This window comes from Melopsittacus undulatus, chromosome 8 (genome assembly GCF_012275295.1).
Source record: "Melopsittacus undulatus isolate bMelUnd1 chromosome 8, bMelUnd1.mat.Z, whole genome shotgun sequence".
Taxonomy (NCBI): Eukaryota; Metazoa; Chordata; class Aves; order Psittaciformes; family Psittaculidae; genus Melopsittacus; species Melopsittacus undulatus.
Genome location: NC_047534.1, coordinates 20285415 through 20304018, shown reverse-complemented (window position 1 = coordinate 20304018; position 18604 = coordinate 20285415). Strand labels below are relative to the sequence as shown.

The following is an 18604-nucleotide window of genomic DNA, read 5'->3' as shown; positions in this document are numbered from 1 at the left end:
TTCTCATCCTTACTTCCAAGTCCTAAAAGTCACCATGGTGAAGAACTCAAGAGAGCACAAAGACAGTACTGAAACTTCAACTAATGCACAATGCTTTACCCATGTTCTGTAATTCACTAATGTTAATACATACAATAAAACTGACCTTGTCTGTCACGTTGCTACAGGATTATGAAGGAATAAATCATTGCATTTGTAGAAGACTACAGGTATTTAACATTTCAGAGATAAGGTAAAGTTAAAGAAATTACATATTTTTCCATTATTTCTATTGTTATTTAATCTCTCTTCCTTCACCTCTCTAGTGGATGGACCTCAAGGCCCATCCTTGGTGCAATGCCCCTCACACTGTAAGAGATCAGGATCGTGACCATCCGAGGAACCTGTATGTCCATAACTCTATGGGACCAGAGAAGATACATCCCAGAGTCCTGAGGGAATTGGCTGATGTAGTTGCCAAGCCACTCTCCATGATATGTGAAAAGTCATGGCAGTCAGGTGAAGTCCCTGGTGACAGGAAAAAGGGAAACATTGCAGCCCTTTTTAGAAAAGGTGGAAAGGAGAACCCTGGGAACTACTGACCTGTCAGCCTCACCTCTGTGTCTGGGAAAACCATGGAACAGATCCTCCTAGGAACTCTGTCATAGCACATGGAGGACAGAGAGGTGATTTGAGACAGTGAGCATGGCTTCATAAGGGCAAGTCCTGCCTGATCAGCCTAGTGGCCTTTCTATGAAGGAGTGACTACATCATAGAAAGAGGAAGAGCTATGGATGCCATCCATCTGGATTTCTGTAAGGCTTTTGACATGGTCTCCCGTAACATTCTTCTCTCCAAATTGGAGAGAGATGGAGTATATGGGAGGACTATTCAGTAGATGAGGAATCGGTTATGGTCACATCTAGAGGGCAGTGGTAAACAGCTCAGTGTCCAGATGGAGATAGGTGATGACTGGTGTTCCTCAAGGATCCATACTGGGACCAACACTGTTTAATACCTTCATTAATGACATACACTGAGGGATCGAGTGCAATTTCAAAGTCTGCAGACAACACTAATCTGAGTGATGCAACTGACATGAACTGAGAGACAGAATACCATTCAGAGGGGCCTGAACAGGCTAGAGAGGTGGGACCATGTGAACCTCATGAGGTTCGGCAAGGCCAAGAGCAAGGTGTCCCGCACGTGGGTTTACTGGGAGAACCCCTGGTATCAACACAGGCTGAGGGTGAAGGGACTGAGCGCAAACTTGAGGACAAGGACTTGGGGATAGCGGTGGATGAAGATCTGGACATCAGCCAGCAATGTGTACTCAAAGCCCAAGAAGCTACCTACCTGGTAGCACCAGGCACTCTCATCTCTCTGCCACCTTGCACACAACCTTACTTCTCCCCAGCACCACCTACCCTCACCCCTCACTTAACTCTTACACACACACCCATGCAACGAGCCGTCGGTACAGGCACCCGACTAACAACGACAGGCGCAGAATGCACCCATCACTCACCCAGCAGCTCCCGGGTCCCGTGCAGACACCTCCAGCCCCCTCGGGCGAAGGCCACGCCAGTGCCCAGAGCTGGCGGCCGCCCCAGCAGCAGCCGCGCCACTTTGCCACCGCAGCTCACCCACAAGGAAGCCGCCATCTTGTTTCTCCTCGCGTCCCTGCCTTCCCCGGTGCCGGGGCTGTCTCTCTCACTGCCTGTGCAGAAAAACGATCGGCCCGCTCCTCACCCGGTACTGCTCCTTTCCGCACAACAGACCGGAGAGGGACTGGTCTGCACGTCCCACCACGTCCAGCCCACTAGGATATCGCACGGCTCGGTGATACACAGCGGCGGTAGACAGGCGCTCAGCGGGCAGGCCCCGGGAAGGGGACCCCTCTCGCTCTCCGTCCGCCCACAGGGGCGCCATGGCAGCAAACGGCATCGCCGCCAACGGCATCGCCGCCAACGACCGGGATGCCGTGCAGGTAACGCGGGGCTGCCCCCTACCCCTGCTGCCAAGGTAACGTAGGGCCGCCCCTTGCCCCCTGCCGGCAGCTCACGGTCCCCTCGCCGGCTGGGAGGGACTGCTGGTGGCCTGACATGTGACAGTGAACCGGCATAAGCCTTACTGGCGTGCCCGGGCCCCGCCGTGACACTTGGGCACTGCTAAGGGCTTCGCGCTCTGCCCGTCAGGCGCACTCGTTGTTACTTATCAGCGAGCACAGAGGTTTTAGGAAATGTATTACACTTCCCAAAGTGCTGCCGGCTGAGAGTCTGCCTGCAGGGCTCGTGACCCTTCTATTCGTGGTAGCTCTGGGGAGTTAAGTTTGGTTTAGTTTGGCCTTTCTCTCTGTTTGATTGTTTGGGTTGTTTTGTTTGGGTTTTTTTTTTCACAGAATCAAAGAACGATTTGTGTTGAAAGGGACTTACAGTTCATCCGGTTCCAACCCCCTGCCACAGGCTGGGACACTTTCCACTAGACCAGGTTGCTCCAAGCCCTGTCCAACCTGGCTTTGAACATTGCCAGGGATGGGGCAGCCACAGCTTCTCTGGGCAGCCTGTAAATATACAAAATCTTTATGCCTGTAACTGTCTGAAAAGAGATAACAAGCTTAAGCTTTAGCAAGCAGTGTTTACATTAGATGTTAGGAAAATATTTCTAACCTGGGGCAGCTAAACAAATTGCCTGTGGAGTTTGTGACTCATGAGGTTTTAAAGGTGAGGTTAAAGTAGGAGCTTCCAAACCTTGTCAAACTGACCCCAGGCTGACATTTCCAACACTTCACCTTCCCAGCTGTTGATGGCCCAACAGCAACTGGAAGCACTTACGTGTGGCATGCAGCCCCAGTAGCAGCATCGCTAAGATGGAAGTGGTCTGTCTGTGGGCTGTCTGTTCTGAGGGACTGCGTTAAACAAAACTTCTGCTCCCTGTGATTCCAAGGGACAGGGAACAATCTCGAGCTCCTCACAAAATCCCAGTTCCCTTTTGCTGTAGTCTTATGGTCTCACTTCAGACCATCAAGGATCACTGTCTTCAGTGTTAAGAGTCACTGTGATATTGGGGTGGGGAGAGGGAACAGAGACAGCAGCACCTTTTTTTTTTGATGTTTCAAGCAAAGGAATTATACTGAGTAACTACCTGTCTCCCAGTTTTGGCTGTGCTAGTTTTTTGACTTTTGTTTTTGGTTTTTTTTTTGCATTTGTTCCCTTTAGTCTGTGGTTGTTTAACCTTGGTAATGTGCCTTCCCCCTGCTAAACAAGCATTCCTCTTGGAAATGGTCTTTCATGGGCATAAATGACTAAACTGAGCACTAGAGCAGCTAATCACTTGTAAAAAAAATCCTATTAAAGTTTCTAATTGCTGCAGTAAAATAAACACCACCCCCCCAAAAAAAACCACAAAACAAAACAAAAAAACCCACATAAAAAAGGCAAACCATAAGTGATCTGTTTCATTTGGAGGTCTCTAGTTGGTTACAAAATTGACAGTCTATGTCTTTTAAGCAGAGTAAGAATCCACACCGCAATGCTTTCCTGTCTCTTCCTTAGAAATATTCCTTTTCCTCACTTAAAAAATTCTCTTTTGCATTATAGAATCCTTGTATGGTGCTGAAGGTGTTGTAAAAAATAAACTTTTTTGAAGGATCATGACATTATTTTTGCAATTTTGGTTTAGTTGACGAATTTCTATGCTAAATACAGATTTTAAACAGAAAACTACCAGCTTATTATTGGTACTTTTCTCACTTCATGTATACAATGTAGCACAAATCTGGTTTACTACATCAAACTTATCACTACATGGCTATTCAGAGAAACCTCGTCATTATTTAGTACCTGTCAATATGAAATATCAATGGTATGATTCCATCTGTGCAGCCTGTGCTTACTTCTGACAAAAATCTATGATTTCTAAACAATTTAGGAAAGGCAAGTACATATTTCAGGCATTTATATTTACTGTAATATCTTAAAATATCCACACTGTAGTTCAGCTTCATGCCTTTTGAAAATTATCCTCAAACCTTTACAAATTGTGTTTGTTCTACAAGTAGCCTGGGTCCACCTTGATTTTTGTTATATTGGATACACCCTCTGTTCTGGGGTTTTGGGTCAGGAGGGTGGGTTTGGTTGGTTTTTTAAATCGTATTAGGTAATTTAAATAAAATAGGAAGAAGCTTATATTCCTTGAGCCATCACAGTCTTCCAGAATGTAATAATATATATTTTTAAAATAGACTTGACTGCTGGAAATAGATGCTATTTTTTCTGTGAATACTTCCAGTCAGTGTCTGTGTAGAGATTTACCAGCAAATTTCAAAAGAATAATGGGTTGAAAAAATAGTCACTTTTAGTTCATAGAAATCTGTGGAGTTTTCATTGATACATAACAACATGTAGAAACTGGTGGGCCAGTTCCTGAGTTGGAGATATGAAAAAAGAGACAATCAATGGGATCTGTACTTCAACTGGAAAATCAAACTTAAAATGCTGCTAATTGAGATTTGACAAAGAGTAATCCTGTTGAGTTACCTTCTGATTTCACGCATGTTTGCTCCCAGGCTTATTATAGCAATTACGCACTTTTAATTATGGAAAGAAGTGTTAATTTCATAATCAGCAATTTTAAACATAAAATAGTCAGATTTTTGTTCAGCTAGTTTATGATTATGGTAAGTATTGACTGATCCTGGAAAAATACTGTTGAACTCTTAGGATTGATTTATAATCCTGGAATTCTTCAGCAAAATAGTCAAAATTCCTTGATTTTATGTCTTTTCATATGTTTTTTCTAAAGTAGCTTCTGATTTTGAACTTTACAGAGTTATTTTAGATGAATTATAAAAGTGGTGAAAAGTGCCCATGTTATCCCATTAATATAAATTTTGCAGTAAATGCCTAGATTCATCCAACAGGGAAAACCTGAAACAATTGTGGGAATGTTATAATTTATTTTGTTTTCATGGCTGTGTACATTCAATAAATAATAACAGTATAAATCTACTTGGTATAAGACATATTTTTTCTTTGAAATAAAAAATAGTGATTGTAGTACCTAGGTTAGGAATAGACAACAGCAATGTAATTTTGAATAAGAATTAAACAAGGTACTGTGGAACTCAGTTTTGCAACAGGTGAATTAGGTACAGCTATTCTGTATCAATAAATCAGAACAATGAAACAGCAACCCATAATTTACACATAGCTGTGCTTGTTTTGTGTTTGTAAGCATGCAACACCTGCATTAATGCTCATGTCAGGGGATTGGAACTAACTGAGCTTTAAGGTCCCTTCCAGCTCAAACCGTTCTGTGATTCTGTGAAGTTTGAAGTATTGATCAGGTGTAATGCATATTAAAAAAGAATTATGTGACAGTTGTCTGCATTAGGAGGAGACTGTGTTTGGTGACCTAAGGGTTTAGTCTGCCTAAAACTATTCCATTTTTCTGTTGAAAGCAGTGCAAGAAGCACATCTCTTATGCTTAATTTCTGATTTCTCTCACACACCCATTTAAGATACAAACCCATCTGTACTGCTGGGATAATATGGTGGAAATCTTACTCTATCCCAAGGAGATAAATTGTCATAAATAAAATTGCTGCTTTGTTTTGCTGTTTACTTCCTTACTTGATGGGTTCAGTCGTATCAGGATCTTTCTGAAAGAACATATGATTTTTATCTTTACACTGGTAAATGGGGGGGGGGAGGGAATCTCACTTTTTGTTTTCTCAGATAACCTGAAAGAAATACTTCAAACAACATGCAAATGCATATATTCAAGCACACAGCATGAGTTAAAGTAACTTCTCACAGTTTTCTCTATGTATACTGGTTATATTTCTTATGTGAATAAATCCAACATGAAAAATGTTTAATTCTGTAATGTAGCACTCAATCAAAGATCACTGCCTGTTAGGTACAGCTTTTTTGTTTTGTATGATCAGTACAAAGTAATGTTTAGAATTTCTAATAAATAGTTTTGTCTTGTACTGTAAACCCATTCTGGTTTAGATGAACTATGTGATTAATCTGTGACACTGCAGATACTTTGGTTAATAGATATTTATTGATGTACTGAACAGTGGCATATTGAAAAAATTAAGAACTTTTTTCCTTCTGAAAGAAATACTAAAAAATGCTATTTGCCTTCTGGCTAAACTGCATGTGAGGTAACCTCACATTGTAAAAATGTAGGAATGTGAACTTCATCAAATAATTTGCTTATATTTTCTATGGTATTTTTGACTGCTATGTAAAAATATAGAACAGAACAAATAAAGTCTCTTCTACTGAAATTTGTAAATTAAGCAAAATAAACCTACAGAAAACTGATTCAATTGGAAAAAAATATAGTTGAACTTTTCAAAATGGATAATGTTAGATGCATTTATTTTTCTTTTTTAATAGCAATAGTCTACAACCTAACCTTGCTGGGATAAGACCTGTGGGCCACTGCGCTTAAATAAATTTGAGATTAAATCTTTCCTGTGAAGGATAATCAGACATGCATTTTGGGGAGTGGGGAGGCTTTTGTTTGTTCCTTTCAAGGTGTGAATGGCTCCTGCAAAGGATAAAGGGCATTGTACAAACATGCAGTCATGTTGTAACTGAAGTTCATAAACATAAATCAGACTGTCATACTGCAGTATAAAAGTATGGTCCCCTTAAACTTAATTTCAGCTTTGAAATGCTTAGATTTATGATGTTTCTCATGAGTTTTAATTTATTTCTTTACTTTTAGGAGAAGTTACATCCAAGAAATCTTATCCCAGAGCTTTGTAGACTGTTTTATGGTTTAGGCTGGGTAACAGGAACTGGTGGAGGAATCAGCTTGAAACATGGGTGAGTAAACATAGAAGAAAAAGAATGTGATGGTTAGAGGGGGGTGGGGATGGCTGTGTTTAATAATTGGTGAGGGCATTTCAGTTGCATAAAAAATATTTGAAAGTCAAGAGTGAGCAAGAAGGTAGAGGAGGAATGAACAGTACACCAAATTTTACCATATAGAAAGGTGGTAGGTAGCTAGTCTGAATTAGTTGCTGCAGTCCCTTCAATAGAGATAATATTCACAGAGTGTCTTTTTTTCTGTCTTTTTCCTATCTTAGTTTAAGGTAGATGAATTGTCTTTAAGGGAAGATGCATTCTGCCTTTTTCATTTCATTGACTATGGAATTTAGGGTGGGTTACTCCTGGCACAGAGCTTTCAAATGTCCATTTTGCAGGCAGGACATTTCCTTTTAGGAGGAAATTACTGTTCTACTGAGTTAATTTTTAAGGAGATATTCTCAAAATATTACTAAAGCAGAACGGGTAACAGCAAAATAATTTTTGGTCTGTATCCACTACTGAGAAGCACCAGTTTGCTTTTTAAGTTGCTAGTCTCCCAGTGTTCATACTTTCCAGGCTTTCAATGGAGACAGAGCTCTCTCAGTGGCCACTGAAAAAGGCCAAGTCCTCATTCTTCAAAACACCTTCCATAGTGCCTGCAGTTCTCTCGCCAGTCACAGTGTGTAGTGACACTCTAACTCTAAAGGGACCGACCTCTCATTTTTCTGACATACACTTGCATACAGACACATGCAGCCATTGCTATTCAAATATACTAGAGAGATACATATGAAGGAAAGGCTCTAAATGCTAATATTTGTGCCATTCTGATGGCTTTGTGCAGGTAATTTCACTTCCATGCTTGATTTTGCAAGCATAGCAGCAGCAGTAGTAATTACAGGAATTGTAAGGTTTTTTTTCTTGTTTTTAAAGTTCTTTGTCTATGGAAATGTATTTCTAGCACTAATTTCTCATCAGTAGCTAAATGTAGCCTATGTTCTTTGTAATTTCAGTGTGATGTTGGTTGTGGCAAGACAAATGATGTCAACAGAGAGCACACTGACATAGTATAGTTTCCCCCAGCAGTTCTATAGCTTGGTTGCACAGACTACACCAAAATACGTATTCAAGTTGGTACCAATACTGTACATGGTCTTGGAATCTATGTGGCTGTATTGTTCTATAGCTACAATAACATAAATGTTTCAAAATTAATAGCTATAAGGCAGAGATCAAACTGGCTTAGAACTGTTGCATTGGAAATAGTGAAAGAATGATTGAAATTTGATTGAAATTCTAACAACTGGTCTTCTCAGCTAATTCTAATCAGCATTACTCACTGCGTAGTTTGTATCAACTACCTAGAACAAAAATGATGATTCGGACATGGGATAACATATTAAAAAGGGATCTAGAATTCTGTGTCAGGTGTTCTGTATTTCAAAGGTATCATGTATTTTGAAAGCTGTATTTCATCATCAGATTTTCCATTTATGATTTAATTTCTAATTTTTTTTTATTTCTAAGAAGGAAAACATAATTTTAAGGAGAAAATGCATGTCTTTTGTCAGAAACCAAATTACCATTTGAATTCTCGGTATGTTGCACTTTCATTCATTTTGCTCATCAAAGAATTTAAGAGTAAATTAATGTGATGTTTGCAGTGCTAATTCATGAATGTTAATAACTACAAATATAAAGCCATGTTTTTATGTGATTCTCAGCCATTTTACCACTGTGAAGAGTAAATCATCCTAAAGAGCTTTATTTTTTTAAGATTTAGAATCATAGAATCAATTAAATAGCAAAAGGCCCATAAGATTATCGAGTCCAGACATAAACCTAACACTGCCAAGTCCACCACTAAATCATGTCCCTAAGCACCATGTCTATGTTTTTCAAATACCTCCAGGGATGGTGACCGCCAGTTCTGTGGACAGCCTGTTCCTATACTTGACAACCTTTTCAGTGAAGAATTTTTCCTAATATCGAGTCTAAACCTTCCCTGGCACAACTTGAGACCATTTCCTCTTGGTCTATTACTTCATACTTGGGAAAAGAGACTAGCCCCACCTCACTACAGCCTCTTGTCAGGTAGTTGTAAAGAGTGATAAGGTCTCCCCTCAGCTTCTTTTTATCCAGGCTGAGCAATCCCATTTCTCTCAGCAGCTCCCCTCATAAGACTTGTGCTCGAGACCCTTCACCAGCTTTGTTGATCTGCAAGTGTTCGGAAATTTCTCTTGTCCAGAAATACAAACATCTCATGTTCCTTAGATAGTCTGTCTGTAACTTGACCAATTATTCACTAGATGTCTCTGTGCTCCTGAATTTAGTATGTTACTGTTGAAACCAAACAGTGATTACAATCAAGAGAGATAAGGGCGCAGGGGGCAGGGTGGGGGGGACAGGACAAGGAAGGGGAAGGTTGCTAATATCAAAATAATTTCAGATTACATTTTAAAATCATCCTCATTTAAATAAGTATTTTAAAGTCTTTGCAAGAACTGATGCAATTAGAATTAAATTTCCATCATTTAATTGCATTGAATTAGTGTTGTCTTTTTATCAATACAGGTAATATAGATGCATTAAAAACCTACACTATACAGTTATAACAAAAATGTAAAATATTTATGTTGTAGAATACTACAGATAATACTGTTTATAGGTAACCTGCAGATTTTTAAGTAATAGTTTTGTCATCTGTTTTGTCAAATCACTATCTGCTTGCGATTTCTCTAGCTTCTTTTTTATTCTGAATTCTAGGGATATGAGTTTGGAATTATTGCAGGTGGGGGCTAGGTGTTTGTAGGAAAAACAAAGCTGCTGTTCCTGTGTACATTTGGGATCTCATCTTGTTGAAAGCGATTTTGTACTCTTTGAAGTTAGAGATTTTGTATGCCCTTGTACGATTTGATTCTGTTCTGAAAACCATCTATGTGTCAACCTGTAGAAGGAGCAAGAAAGTTATTACAATACGAGGAGCCAGATTTACTGTTCACTTTTCAGTGGATTGAGAGCTCCGATGCCCATGCAGTTGCACAACCCTGTCTTGGTAATTTTTCCCTGTCTGTAACTCTTCATAGGGATGAAATCTACATCGCTCCTTCAGGAGTCCAAAAAGAAAGAATACAGGTATGTTCAACTGTGTTTTTACCACAGAGTTCATCTTGAAATAGATGAAAGTACCATTGTTCAGAGTTTCATTTTTTCTTATGTAAAGTTAGAAACTTGTTATACTATTGACTGTCTTATTGAAACAACTGAGGGTTTCACCCAGTACTCCACTAGAACAGCAAACCAACATGTATTTCAGTGGCCAGTGTAGATTAGTCTTGATGGTCTTTTTGCTTTAAATTAATGCAGAAGACTGTGAGATTTGAACATAATTTTCTTCCTCAAGCTTGGAAAGCTTTCTAGATGTCTGGCTGCAGTGTCAAGTTACAGTGGCACATACATAATTAAGCATTAACACCTTGTATCTATTTATTTTCATTTGAGTGATTACAAATCTCTGTCTTAATATTCGCAGTAAATATATAGGCTCTGCCCATGAAAAGGTGACCTTACCTGTCTGCCTCCTGTCCAAAAAAACCCCCAAAGTGGGGGGAGAATGGTAAATTGTAACTATTTTCTGACAGCAGGAACTCCCCCAGAATAGAACAATATGTGAAAGGACTTTGTTGTTTTATAGATCTGAGGGTAAATACAATGAGAAGTTAAAGGAATCTCTTCACTGATAGAAACTTGAAGCTTCGCAGCAGTCCTTGTTGTGGATGTTAGCAAGTAAGGCAGGTGAAGGCACATAAGGTGATATGGCAAGATTGTGGTGGTCTGTTCTTTGCTAGCAGTAGCAGTGAATTCATCACAGTAAGGAAATCTCTTGTATTTCCTGCTGATACTTAAAATAACATTAAAGAAGAAAGTTTTATTGCTGCCCTGAACAATTCTTTGTACTATTATTTGTACTACTACCTGATTGAGGCAAAGGTTATATTCACATACAATTACTAAAATATTTTAAAAAATTGTTTGTCAAGTTAAATATATTATATGTAGGTTTAAATCATGTCCTTTGTTGGTTCTTCAAGGGGGAAAGGAAAAGTACATCTACGTTTCCTTTATCAGTTACTACTTTTCCTTTTTATCTGTTGTCTGTTATTTAAAAACAGGCTTTCTTGAGAAAATTTTAGTTTTACGAATATCTGCTTAGCAGCAGTCTGAATAAAAAGACCTAATATTAATTCACATTTCATGCTATCAGTAACTAGTATTAGAAGCTACAATAAATGTGGTGTGTTACAGCACTTTTATAAAGTTAGAATCACATTCTGTATTAAATACATGGTGTATATATGTTTTATCTCAGTAGAAGGGGTCATCACAGCCTAAAATGATTTCTTCTTTCATACAGCCAGAAGATATGTTTGTTTGTGACATGAACGAACAAGACATCAGTGGTCCTCCACCGCACAAGAAACTGAAGAAGAGCCAGTGCACACCTCTCTTTATGAATGCTTACACTATGAGAGGTGTGTAGCAAAAGCTTTTAGTCCACTGATGACTGAAATATTGTATCTACACACCTACAAAATTGATATTCATTATATTATTTACACATGGAAGTTACAATGAAATAAACATGAAACTGTAAAATAAATAGATTTGCAAAGGAGTATGTACAGTGGAAAGTAATCCATGGTAGCATCCTGTGAGTGTCATTTACATTTTCATCTTCTCATGTAGCTGTACCTGTGATCATCTTTTTGGCACTAATTTTTAGTGCAGTATATTGGTAGGTTGGGCAAGGAGGTGGAGGATTTACAGCAATTTTATACCAGTAGTTCTGCCAATTCAGCAGCTATGGTTTAATTCCTTCTACAACACTTGGCTGGGATAGAAGGTTCTGAATTATGAACAGGTGAAAAAAATAGGAAACATTTTCTGCAAGCAGACAGTAATAGACAGCTTTTGCTGTTGGCTCAGATTTACTTGTGTTGCTTTAGAAAGGATTTAGAGAGTCTCTTCTGACCTTCCCACACAAGAAACTTACATCTGTACCCAAGGAAAACTCATTTTGTTTTTTTGGCAACATTGCAACTTTGTAAGTAAATAATAATTGCTGTCTACCTGTCTTTCCATCATTTCCATTCACTTCAAATATTTATCGTTATCAGAATAATGGTAAATACTTGAAATTGATCAAGTATGTGAAAAAAAATTTCTTAATAGACATGTTTTATAATTAATTCTAAAAATATATTTTTATCTTCTTTTTTTGTTCTTAGGGGCAGGGGCAGTGATCCATACTCATTCCAAGGCTGCCGTTATGGCTACCCTTCTTTACCCAGGAAGTGAGTTCACTATTACCCATCAGGAGATGATAAAAGGAATCCAGAAGTGTACTTCAGGGGGCTATTACCGGTACTTCTCTATATTTAAGAAAAGAGGCATGCTGTTTGATCGTGTGTTTACAAAAATATAAGTAGATGACAAGTCATTTGAGTTACATGTGTTAAAAGTATGTAATATGAAGTATTAGGAATAGTAGTAGTAATAGAAGTAAAAACATGTCTGGAATAAATCAGTCATTGGCTTTCTATAAGAAGATTTCAAGCCTGTGGAAGGGATCTGAGATATAATCTTGTAATGTCAAGGCTATGGCCGTCTGTTGAGCTATAGAAACAAACCAAATAAAGAGCTGCGTCCTGACAAATATCTCAAGAACAGAGGTGTGAACACATCTATACAGTGTTAAATTGAAACTGGAGCCAACCAACATTAGGTTGGATTGATAACGTGCAAACTACATTTGGGTGGACTTCATGTATCACTGCCTCTGCTAGTTGAGAGTATGTTGAGTGGAGAATTTGAAATTTTACTTGACAGACTTTGAAAGAAAATTCAGAATAAACAGCTCATTAAAGATAATGTTACTACTTTTCAAGGATGAGCTCTGAGATAAGTGCAGAGTTACTCCAAACTCACATTATGTGTGATGGCTTGTTTTAAGGACTCCAACCACAGAGTGTTGAATTGGGATCTGCAAACATTTCATAGAATCATAGAATAGTTAGGGTCGGAAAGGACCTTAAGATCATCTAGTTCCAACCCCCTGCCATGGGCAGGGACACCTCACACTGAACAATGCCACCCAAGGCTCTGTCCGACCTGGCCTTGAACACCGCCAGGGATGGAGCATTCACAACTTCCCTGGGCAACCCATTTCAGTGCCTCACCACCCTAACAGTAAAGAATTTCTTCCTTATATCCAGTCTACCCCTGTTTAAGTTTGAACCCATTACCCCTTGTCCTATCACTACAGTCCCTAATGAAGAGTCCATCCCCAGCATCCCTAAAGCCCCTCTTCAGATCTTGGAAGGCTGCTATGAGGTATATAATATGTGACAATTAGATGAAAAATTGAAATGCTAAATTCTTTCCCCTTTTTCATGTTAATTTTTGTAACTATCAATTGCCCTTTGGCAAGGGAGCAAGCCATTTGTCTGGCATGTGATTTTATACCCGGGCACATTTTACTCGGTTAACTTGCCAGCTATACTTTCTTGTCAGCATTAGCATTTGTATTTTTAATGTGGCAAAATACACCTCTCATAACAAACTGTCTCACAACACTGTTTTTAAAAAACATCCACAACAATTTTCTTCTTTGGATGTGCATTTTGAATTCTCAAAAATTCCTAAATGTTAGTCAGGAGACATTATATTTATTAGGTTCCATATCTCTGAGTTATCCTGAGTCATGCTGTTAATTTACCAGAAAAACGAAAGAAATAGAGTTCCAGATTACATGATTCCTAAGGATATATTTTTATACTAGACTGACTGCACTGTCTTGCCTCTCACAAGGCTCCCCATTGAATTCAGAAGAAATTCAGTAGTACAGAATAGGACCTTTCAAAACAAGGATTGACAATATATTGTTTCTAATTACATTAACCTTTTCTGAAAGCTATCCAGGAAAATGCTGCAGGTAGGATAATCAGAAGTATATGTCAGCCTAAATATGATCCTAGCAATGCAAGAATAGTTATACCTTTGACTTCAGTAGAAAGAAAACTAGATCTGAAGTAAATAGCTTTGAAAGTCTCAGACTGTCCACAGTATTTTATATGAAGGTTTGGCTAAATGCAGGCTGCTTAAATTTCAATGAAACTAGAGATACCAAGTATTTTAGTCATTCACAGTCTCCATGGGGGTTTACAGGTAATGGTTTGTGATAAAAAGCTTATGTTGTGATTAATAATCGGTTATGGTATTTATTTATACCTGCTTCCAAACTCACATTTGAGTAGAAAACAGAACCTAGGAGACCAGTGTCTAAGCTCATTTGGCCTCTCTAGTAACAAACACTCCAAATCCAATTTTAATGATCAGAATATGTAAGAGTCCAAGTAAACCTACAAGAGCCACTTAATTTTCTTCATTCACTGTTTGTATAGACTTCCTTGGGAAAGCATCAGCATTGAAAATTGTAAGAGATAAAAATTCTTAATTTTCTGAATATCTGAATTAAAGTACAAGCTGTATTATTTTTACTGTTGCTTCCTCTCTGTTTTATAAAGTAACTACTTTTAGCATCCACTCATGAAATATCTGTGTGATCTCACTGATAAATCTGAACTTGAGCTGGGGACTTATTAAAACTATTTAAACAAGTTTCTGCCAGTGTTAATTAAGATACAAGCAATGCCAAATATCATAGTCCTCCTTCAGAAGAAACTCTTAGGTAAGTTCCACTGAGTAACATGCATCATCTTGTCTTTGGAACTAGGGTTCTCAGGCTTCCTTAAGTTCACATGTAGCCCACCAATGACTCCATCACAGAGAATTTATTTTTCATGTGTTGACTCTACTTTCTATTTATATGCCTTAGCAGGAGAATCTTATTTCCAGGGGCTTTTTGGACTACCAAAATTATTTTTTTTCTGCTCTCCAGCAAACAGTTTCATTTCCTTCTTCATGATGTGATTCCTTTAAATAATTTAGTCTGAGATAAAACTTGTAGGTGATGCCAATACAGGATGAAGAGTCTGAAAAAGTTGTAAAGGGCCTCAACTACAAAGTGATATATCTGAATAGCTACACTTTATACATGAAAGTGTTTTTTCTTTTTGTGCCTCAAGTATAGCTTAGGTATTGCCAGAATAACATAGGTTTGGGAGTGAAAGGTGTTCCTGAGAGTTCTTGGGTTACAGCATGACTCAAAAGAGAAGAGCATAAAGTGACTAATGCTGAGAATTTAACATCTTTACACACTCAGAGGATCTGTTTCTTAAGGAAAAGCTTTGTGCATCCAGACACAGCATTTTATTTAAACACATGACCATTATTTTTTCTTTTAGTTATGATGATAAACTAGTGGTTCCCATTATTGAGAACACACCAGAAGAGAAGGATCTCAAGGAAAGAATGGCACGTGCAATGGAAAAATACCCAGACTCTTGTGCTGTATTGGTCAGACGTCATGGAGTTTACGTATGGGGAGAAACATGGGAAAAAGCCAAAACGATGTGAGTACAATTTAGGAATATGGTATCTTTTGCCATTATACCTCAAAATCTTAATAATGACCTTTATGGCGTGTGTATTTCCAACCCATGGACAATTATTCAGAACATTAAGTTCTGGCCTCACTGAATGTATAAGGAGCTTTTGGCCATGGGTTCATTCATGATACCACCACATGGTTTTCCTTTCATATCAATGCTGGCTGATAGGGTTGCCAACATTTTCTTTTCATAGGGACAAGTCCTTCCTCATATGATACCTGCAGGCAATCTCTGCTTTTATATGACACCAGCCAATACTGTTTGATTAGTTTTCCCTAGTCCCATTTTTGGAATTTACTTCCTCATTTGCTGATGGAAATGCAGCAAATCAGGATCGTGTAGCAAAAATGCTGGGAGCTTCATTTACAGCAGTAATGGAAATAAATGGTAATGGGGCGGTACATTCAGACTTTTACATTGGTGATGTAAAGCTCAAGGAAGTAAATCACTACTTTTTGAAAAACATGGCAAGACTTGGGCCTTACTTTACATTTTGCTTCTATTTTCATTTTAATTCTAGGTGCGAGTGTTATGATTATTTGTTTGATATCGCAGTGCAGATGAAGCAGCATGGGCTAGATCCTTCAAAACATCCAACAGGAGAAAATGGAATCTTGTAAATGACCACAACATTTATATTCAGGTGTGAATTTATCTATAGAAATTATCTGTTTGGGGGGAGAGACTACACATGACACCATTACTTCAGCCTTTTTTCCCACTTAGGAAGCTTCAGTGTTACACATCTCCCCCACCCTGCTCCATTTCTGCTGCAATTGTATTTGTGCCTGAAATAATGCTTATTTATTGCAAATGCACCAAAAAGATATGTATTAATAGTTAAGTATGTGCTGTGTGTATTTTAGCATCTATGTACTGCATGAAGTGCAATTGCTTTTTTAAACATAATTCTATCAAGCATTCCTATGGAGACAGGCTGAGAGAGCTGGGCTTGTTCAGCCTGGAGAAGAGAAGGCTCTGGGGAGACTTTAGAGCAGTTTCCAGTGCCTGAAGGGGCCATCAGGAAATCTGAAGAGGGGCTTTGAAAGGGCCTGTAGTGAGAGGACAAGGGGGAATGGCTTTAACCTGACAGAGGGGAGATTTAGGTGAGGTATCAGGAAGTTCTTCCCTGTGAGGGTGGTGAGGTGCTGGCACAGCTTGACCAGAAAAGCTGTCCAGTCTCCCTGGCAGTGTTCAAGGCAAGGTTGAATGGGGCTTGGAGTAACTTGGTCTAGCAGAAGGTGTCCCTGCCCTTGACCATCTCCATGGCAGGTGTTTGGAACTGCATGATCTTTAAGGTCCCTTCCAGCTCAAACCATTCTGTGATTCTGTGAAGTTTGAAGTACTGATCAGGCATAACACATACAGTTCTCTACATGAAGGATCCCTGAAATAACTCTCACATAAACAATATACTGCTTGGTATGACAAAACACAGCAGTAGCATAACATTTCAAAGTCTTGGACACTTCTTCCTGAAAATCTAAGCAAGTTTAAAGATACCAGTGCTGAGATTATAAAGGAGTTGTTAGGCCAAAGTGGTGGTCTAAACAGGATAGGCCACTTGTTGCACAGTTGGCCCATCAGATAATCCTCTCCACCCACCATGGTTGCATCAGAAGAGATGAAAAATGGCTGCTCAGGCAGTGTGAGCCCAGGACAGACAGGCACTTGAATCATAAGTATGTATGCCCACACTACAGGAGGAAGCAGTGGGACAGGAGCCTTGCTGTCAAGTGAGTCTCTGCATGAACAGGTATTTGGAGTGCTGCCACTGCATACAGTGATGAAGACATGCTGGTTACCACATCTGCACAGAGATTGGCCCACGAAAACCATCCTAAAATTGCTCCTCTGCCCCTGAAATCGAATAGGTTGAGCTAATATAGTGGCACTAATATTCCTTTGCCTATTTCTTATGACACAATGTCTACTATTGGAATATTTTTACTTTTATCTTGTTTCTCCTACACAGGTTTCTTACATGATGATGAGAGTTCCAGATTCGACCTCGCACTGTTAAAACCAGAAGGGGGTGCTGTTATTCTCAGCTGGTTGACAGATGTTAGCAGTCGGTTTTTATTGTAAACACATCCAAGAAGAAAAGGAGAGTTAAAACAAGCAAAGAAACAAACAAAGCTGAAAAATCATTGCTTTTTATCCTGACAAATGCTACAGTGGGAGGAATGAAAATTCAGATGCAAAAAATGATTTTGAAAAAAGACTGAGAACTAATGGGACATTTTGTTGGTGTGCTTTAGAAATTCATACTTCAACAACCTGCATTTGTTGATCCTGCTCTACTGCAGCAACATTAAGCGTGTTCTAAGTCTCCATTTCTGAAAGTAATAATAGCCTTCATTCTTGAGAAGAAAGTGAGAACAACCCCTTAATTAGAAGTTGAAAGCACTGTTTGGTGATTTGTTGCCATATTAATAGGAGTTTTTTCTAAAATTAAGCCTGTATCATGTATATTTTTTAAGTCTCTCAATTGTCATTATAATGAGTAGGAAACAATTTTATAGCGTGCATTTGGAAGTTGTTACTGACTGCCTGCTCTGGATCTTGTCTGGTTTTTACTTCTTTAAGTTCATTCCCTTTCAATAAGAAAGATTTTGTTTATTACAACTTTAAAACAGCATTTTTATGACCTATGATTAGCCAGCTTAAGATAGATTTAATCAAACTGCTCATTAAAATACATTCTCACAGATTTCTGTGTCTTAATGTCTTCTTTCGAAATCTCCTGTGCTGGAGACTTGCTCCCAGTGACATCAGTCTAACCATTAATTGCCCAACTTTCTGATTGAGTATTGAGACTCTAGTCACAGGTGTGAAGTTAGACAGCAAAGATCCCTTCTAACGCAAACCATTCTGTTGATCTGCGATCCATTTTGGCATTACCAGACACTTGTTTATCAGTGGCAAATTTTTTGCAGTGATTCCACATCTTGTGAGTGGACATGAACAGTAGGAAGAACCTGGATGAAAAATGTTATTTTTTACATCAGAGTGACTTTGGACAGGCTGCATACTCCTGTGCTCCACTTCAGCACAAAAGGCATCTCTAATTATTTTCAAGATTTCAGAGGTGCAACTGCCATGAAGGAAAAGCAAATTGCATTTCCCTCAGCTTTTTTCTCCATGGGCATACTAACACCAATACTTCTTGATGTGACAATCCACTTTGTCTTGAAATCTGGTTGCCAATAAGTGACT

The 18604-nt window shown here is 38.8% G+C and overlaps 2 protein-coding genes across 2 annotated transcripts in view; one reads left to right on the top strand and one right to left on the bottom strand.

The window, feature by feature from the left end:
* The window catches only part of PDHX (pyruvate dehydrogenase complex component X), a 34625-nt gene extending 32817 nt beyond the window's left edge, over window positions 1–1808 (bottom strand). The window contains exon 1 of the mRNA XM_005150620.4: window positions 1508–1808. Within this exon, the coding sequence (XP_005150677.1) occupies window positions 1508–1643 (136 nt within the window). The 5' untranslated portion in view covers window positions 1644–1808. The remainder of the gene's footprint in view (window positions 1–1507) is intronic.
* APIP (APAF1 interacting protein) lies at window positions 1767–18098 on the top strand. The gene is made up of 8 exons (XM_005150621.4): window positions 1767–1969; window positions 6727–6827; window positions 9899–9947; window positions 11227–11344; window positions 12101–12236; window positions 15179–15346; window positions 15906–16028; window positions 17361–18098. Exons 1-7 carry the CDS (start codon window positions 1910–1912, stop codon window positions 16003–16005), a joined length of 732 nt encoding a protein of 243 aa, XP_005150678.2. The 5' UTR covers window positions 1767–1909; the 3' UTR covers window positions 16006–16028; window positions 17361–18098.
* Window positions 18099–18604: the final 506 nt, after the last annotated feature.

Excerpts from the sequence above, each read along its gene's own strand:
- APIP (XM_005150621.4), top strand. The coding sequence starts at position 1,910 with ATGGCAGCAAACGGCATCGCCGCCAACGGCATCGCCGCCAACGACCGG. Across the intron at positions 1,970-6,726 it reads ACGACCGGGATGCCGTGCAG|GAGAAGTTACATCCAAGAAA; the intron begins GTAACGCGGGGC and ends CTTTACTTTTAG. Across the intron at positions 9,948-11,226 it reads TCCAAAAAGAAAGAATACAG|CCAGAAGATATGTTTGTTTG; the intron begins GTATGTTCAACT and ends TCTTTCATACAG.